This window comes from Apaloderma vittatum, unplaced genomic scaffold (assembly GCF_000703405.1).
Source record: "Apaloderma vittatum isolate BGI_N311 unplaced genomic scaffold, ASM70340v1 scaffold22062, whole genome shotgun sequence".
In the NCBI taxonomy this organism is placed as follows: domain Eukaryota; kingdom Metazoa; phylum Chordata; class Aves; order Trogoniformes; family Trogonidae; genus Apaloderma; species Apaloderma vittatum.
In genome coordinates, this window is record NW_009703406.1 from 8,797 (window position 1) to 14,184 (window position 5,388).

The 5,388-nt window shown below is 45.4% G+C and overlaps 1 protein-coding gene across 1 annotated transcript in view; it reads left to right on the top strand.

Annotated features, from left to right (window-relative positions):
- The window catches only part of SMIM5 (small integral membrane protein 5), a 1,419-nt gene extending 653 nt beyond the window's left edge, over positions 1–766 (top strand). Inside the window, exon 2 of the mRNA XM_009864625.1 lies at positions 645–766. Coding sequence (XP_009862927.1) covers positions 645–766 — 122 coding nt within the window. The remainder of the gene's footprint in view (positions 1–644) is intronic.
- The last annotated feature ends 4,622 nt before the right edge of the window (positions 767–5,388 follow it).

Consider the following 5,388-nt stretch of genomic DNA (forward strand, 5'->3'; position numbering starts at 1 on the left):
CTCGATCAAGGAGGATGAGATTTGTTTAGACAATGGGAAAACAAGCAGGAAGGAAGGCAGGCCCTCCCCCTCACAGAGGTACACTTTGCTCACAGCCAAAAGGAAGGGTGTGTATCCAGCCTGGACACTCCTCCCTGGGCTGGAATTCAGAAAGACACACCTGCTGTTTTGGTTTTTTTAGTACCTACAGCTGGTTCCCCACAGGTCCCGTAACCTGGCAGCCCAGCTCCAGTCTTTTAAGGAACACACACACACGTTCACACACAGACATGGTCACACACAGACATGTTCACACAACTACAGGGAGAGTTGGATCTCCATCCTTTGAGGCACACAGCTCTGCATGTCACCTCTGAAACAACAGGCCATTAGACAGGTAAAGATATACCCCACTATGATTTGGTACATAACTCTTAAGATCATGAAATATCTGGTAATGATGGTCCTGATTAAATGGATAACATATAAGGGAGCAGGAACTTAGGAGGCTGAAAGTGGGGATATAGGGAAAAAAAAAAACAAACCAGCAAGAAAATGGGCTTTGTTCATTCTGCTGCTCACCAAACATCTTGGAGAAGACATAGAGTTACTCTGCAGTGATTGCTCCTAGGTCATATAGCAATATCCTTTGCTTCTCTTTCCAGTTACTGTTCTGGTGCTCATGGTCATTGCCTGCAGTTGCTGCTGCTACAGCTGCTGTGGCTGTGATGGACGCCCTGACCACAGACGTAGGAAGATCCAAGTACGCCCGACTGCCCATTCATGAAGTGCAACGAGAGGTGACACAACCTACTATCAAGGACACGCACAGACATCATGATTCAGTCCTGTGGGAATGATTTTCTACATTAGCTCCCTGAAAATGGCAATAACAACATTAATTAATATGACTCAGAGGACCGGAAATCACAGCATGGAATTCCTTCTTTCTGTGACAGCCACTACCGGGCTCCATGGTGTGGCCAGAAAGGTGACGCTCCTTTACCATCACTGTTTCCATCTTCAGGGGTAGGATGGGGGTGCGTGGACACAGGCTGCTGAGAAAACCCACACGCTTGCCCGACGAGAGCCCTGCTCTGAGCATGGAGCCCCAGACCAAAGCAGAGAACACGTGTGCTGCTAGGCAGCGCCTACTTTCCTCACAAGTGGCTAATCCAGAAGGATAGTGCTGGGCACCAGCAAAACCCTCTGACATCACTGGGAGGTCCACGTGCTCAGTACGTCTCAGATCAAGCCCAAACCTGCTCTCAAAAGCCACCTGCAACAGACACGTTTAGCTGAGATGTCTGCTGAAAACAAGTCATGGACCGGATCCAGACGTGCCAGCTGAGGTTCTGAACACAGCTGGTAACAAATGCTTCCTGCTTTATTTCATCGGTGTTACAACGATGTGAAATTGCCAAAGAGAAAAATCAGACCACGTGCAATAAACACCCTAAATACCCTGTGTCAACAGAAAAATGAAGGCAAAAGGGAAAAACTCAACAACGCTACGTCTTAATTTGATCATTCTGCTCCTTGAACCCTTCCTGCTCACTGTGTGGTTCTGCTCTTCTGCTCATTGCAGGTGAATGGTTTTTACAGGGCACGGGCGTTACAGGAGATGAACAAATCCCTGTCGGTACTTGAGGGACCCGTGTGCCTGACTCCCTGCACTGTGTGCAGGTTTTTTTAGCGGACATAAACGTAATGACTAATATACGTTTATTAGCATACACAGAGGCATTTCAGAGGAGCCACACCGCAGGGTACACACGCAGCAGCTGACAGCGGGCATGGTTATAAAGCAGAGCCACGAATGGGCTCTATGGCTGAAGCTAACAAGTGCAAATAAATCCCTTTTCCATGCTGCAGCCATTCTGTGTGTTTGGTTTACACTTTGGTGAACTTCAGAACGCGATTTCTCTAAGTACAAGGCTATGGCAAAGGCCATGACTTTCAAAACTGGGACAGCCAAACCATCATACTGCGCCTAACTCTGTAAGCCACTGGTTGTTCAGCCCCTCTAGGTCCTACTCACCACTCACACAACCACCTTTATGAGAAGATATAAAAAGTTACAGTATTTCTATGTCATTGTCTGGCCTTGTATTCTGACTGCTAAGTGCAGAGGAGTCAAACGGATTACACACGTATATACCAGAGCCAACATCTAGCTAGAGAGAAAATCGTCAAGCTTATAACAGTGAGCTTTTAAATACTCTGCACACTTTAGAAGGGACAAAAAATTTGAAAACTTTGTAAAGAAACCTCTATTCACTGATGCCTGCATCCAAATTAGTAAAAAGGATATTACATCAGTAGATTCTCATGTATTTAATACACTTCAATTATTGCAAAAAAATAGATTTAGGTATTTTGCATTTTTGTACTGTAGCACACTGGACTATATTAACAAAAAAAAATCCTCAAACTACCAACGTTACTTCTAAACTAATAAAAAGAAAACAACTTTCCAGCAGAAGATGAGGACAGTCCATAGAAAGTAAATATTTGAGCCCCAACTTGACAACTCAACAAAACAGCACACTGCAATATATTAACAAAAAAAAAATCCTCAAACTACCAACATTACTTCTAAACTAATAAAACGAAAACAACTTTCCAGCAGAAGATGAGGACAGTCCATAGAAAGTAAATATTTGAGCCCCAACTTGACAACTCAACAAAACAGCCTGCACTACGTACGAGGTACCCGTGCACAGTTACACCAAGACTAACAAGCACTGACCTTATTATGCTGTCCCAAAGCTTTCACTCCCAACCAATATGTTAGGGTAGGATAAGCTCAAGCACAGCACCCATGTACTCGTATCAACGTTCAGACATGCACCACACTAACCTCTACGTCAGATATGTCTTTGTTCATTTCTCTTCCAAACAAGTGGCAATCAAGGTGACATAGGAAGTCTCAGAATCTCTCTTGCAGGGGACAGGCTCAACAGATGTTTCTTTATCTAAGTTAAGTCACGAGACCTGTGAAAGAACAGAGCTTACTTTCTTTTCCCAGCCAGGGCTAGACAGTGCCAGCTACAGGAATTAACAGAATCCCATTGAGGAACGTTTCAGCAGCAGGGAACCAGGCTGTGCTCACAGTCAGGAGGAAGCTCAGCAGGCTGGAAACAGCCCAACCCTGACAGGCTGCTGTCACCAGGAACAAGCCGCCAGAGCTTATCTCCCCAGGAAAAGCTACATGTTTCCCAGTGATGTTACAAGTTAAACCACTGACAGATACCCAGCAGGGCAACAAGAGAAATGTCTCCTGTCTTATCTCTGCCACTGTAAGTTCCTCAATTAGAAACAGAGACTAAACACAGCACTGGTGCACAAAGAGAAAGAGAAAATTAAGCAATTCTCTAAAGAATTCAGGTGGCTTTCTGGGGCAGAGGAGCAGTCACCACGTAGAGGAGGGGTCCCTCAACCGAATTCTACATACTTCCCTCACAGGCCTCATGTTGTGCTTTGTACCATTTTGTACCGTTGTACTCAGCTGGGCTATTCCTACACTTAATATTTAAATATACCAATTGCTTGCCTGGGCTGAGTGGGGTCTGCTGCCTTCCTGCAGGCAACACATCAGGTTGGCCTGAAAGCCACCCGGCAAACCCCCAGCTTGCAACAGCTCTTTGGTTTCTGCTGACCAGCGATGTGACAGTCTCTAGGTCCTACTCACCACTCACACAAGCTTTTGTGGTTTTGGCTTCAGTCATTACCCAAAAGGGACCTGGAATGCCCTGACCCCGGTGAGGATGGGCCCTCTCTGTTTCAAAAAGCAGAGGGAGATTCAGAAGAGCACAGACTAAAGCGAGACTGTCTCAAACACAGCAACTCCTGCACGTGGTGTGAAAGCCCACGTGAGCCTAGAAGGAACTACAAGGGAATACAGTTACCTCAGTCCGATGATGGAAGTGTTGAAAGAGCTCCTCTCCAGGGACACTTCCAGCAGAAGTGGTTGAATTAGTAACAACTTAATGGAATAGCTTCTATTCTGAAACATCACCCCTCTGATTTCAAAATGATTTGCTAGGCTTGTGAAAAACAACTTTCCTTCCGTATACACACAGTCTCGCACACCACACTCCCATCTCTCTCCAGCACCATCGTTCCGGTCATCTTCAGTTAGGAAAGTATCAGGGAGTCAGTTTTATGGCAGGTAATAGCAAAGTAAGGCTCTGTAATGAGTTTATCCACCTGAACTGTCACAATGAAGTTTGGACTGGAGGGCAGTCTTGGTCACAGTCTCATTTTAGATACGTACAGCATTCTCCTACCAGTGCTTACAATGCGGGTCCAGTCAGGACCCAGGACACAAAGCCCTCTTCTCTCCACCAGAGCCTGCAGCCCTGCCCAGTCAGAGGGCACAGAGGGGGCCTTTACAAACACCAGAACAGGTGCATGGAGAAGAAAAAATGTCTGAGCAACAGCTGAAGCAGGTCTTTTTAAGTAGGCTCAAGGCCTTTGATTAGATTAGCCACACCTTAACTGTTAATCATTTACTGCAGTACAAACAGGCAGCTTCCCCACTAGCTCTACGAGTCTCCAGGTGGAGTAAGGGGGTCCCTTACCAAGGCTGAGATCTCTTGGAGGAGGTACTAGAAGAAACGCCTACTACAAACATAACAGCTTCAGGTATTTATAAAATCGCATACAGCTCTGCTGTTTCAGGAGATTAACTGAGGACAGCAAAAGAGACCAGAACCTTCTAGGGTGTACAGTCATACAGCGTTTCTGTCTTCGGGTGCACAGAACTAGTGTCTAGGCTGTCTCTTTCTAAAAGCAAAAGATGGTATCCAGAATGGCTTTCACAGCCTGTGTGCCTGCTGGTTAGAGACTGGGCATGGTCATCTGCCATCACGCCAGAAAACAAAGCAGGAGTGTATTTGGCTGCTGAGAAGGAAATAAAAACTTCAGCAAATGGAAGTACGAGCTTGTGCTGCTAGTCAAATGTGACTTGCTGAGGATGAAACACGCTTTACGTGACTAATCCTCTTACTAACAGTATTAAGGATGTGGATGTAAGGGGCAGCAGGTCAAACAAATTTTCAAAAATAACAAAGACCTCTTCTTTTATTAGTCTGCACAGCCATATTTGTGAGCAAGTGTGAGAAAAAATCCATCCTCTCCCTTGAGAAGCAAGGAAGCTTTAGTAAAACCACAAGACGTTTGCAAAGATGTGCTGGATGTTCTTTAGAAAGCTGATAGCCAGGTCATTATGCCAAGTCATTATCAGTGAGAGAGCAAGTGTGTAGAACTCGCTGAGATCCCCGTTTAAATTACTGCTGAACTTAAGTACTTCATGGGAGGAAAACTACTCATGTTCCTATTGTAGAGTAACAGAAAGTGTCGCTAAAGCAAACTTAACAGGAGGCCTTTTCTACATAACTAGCT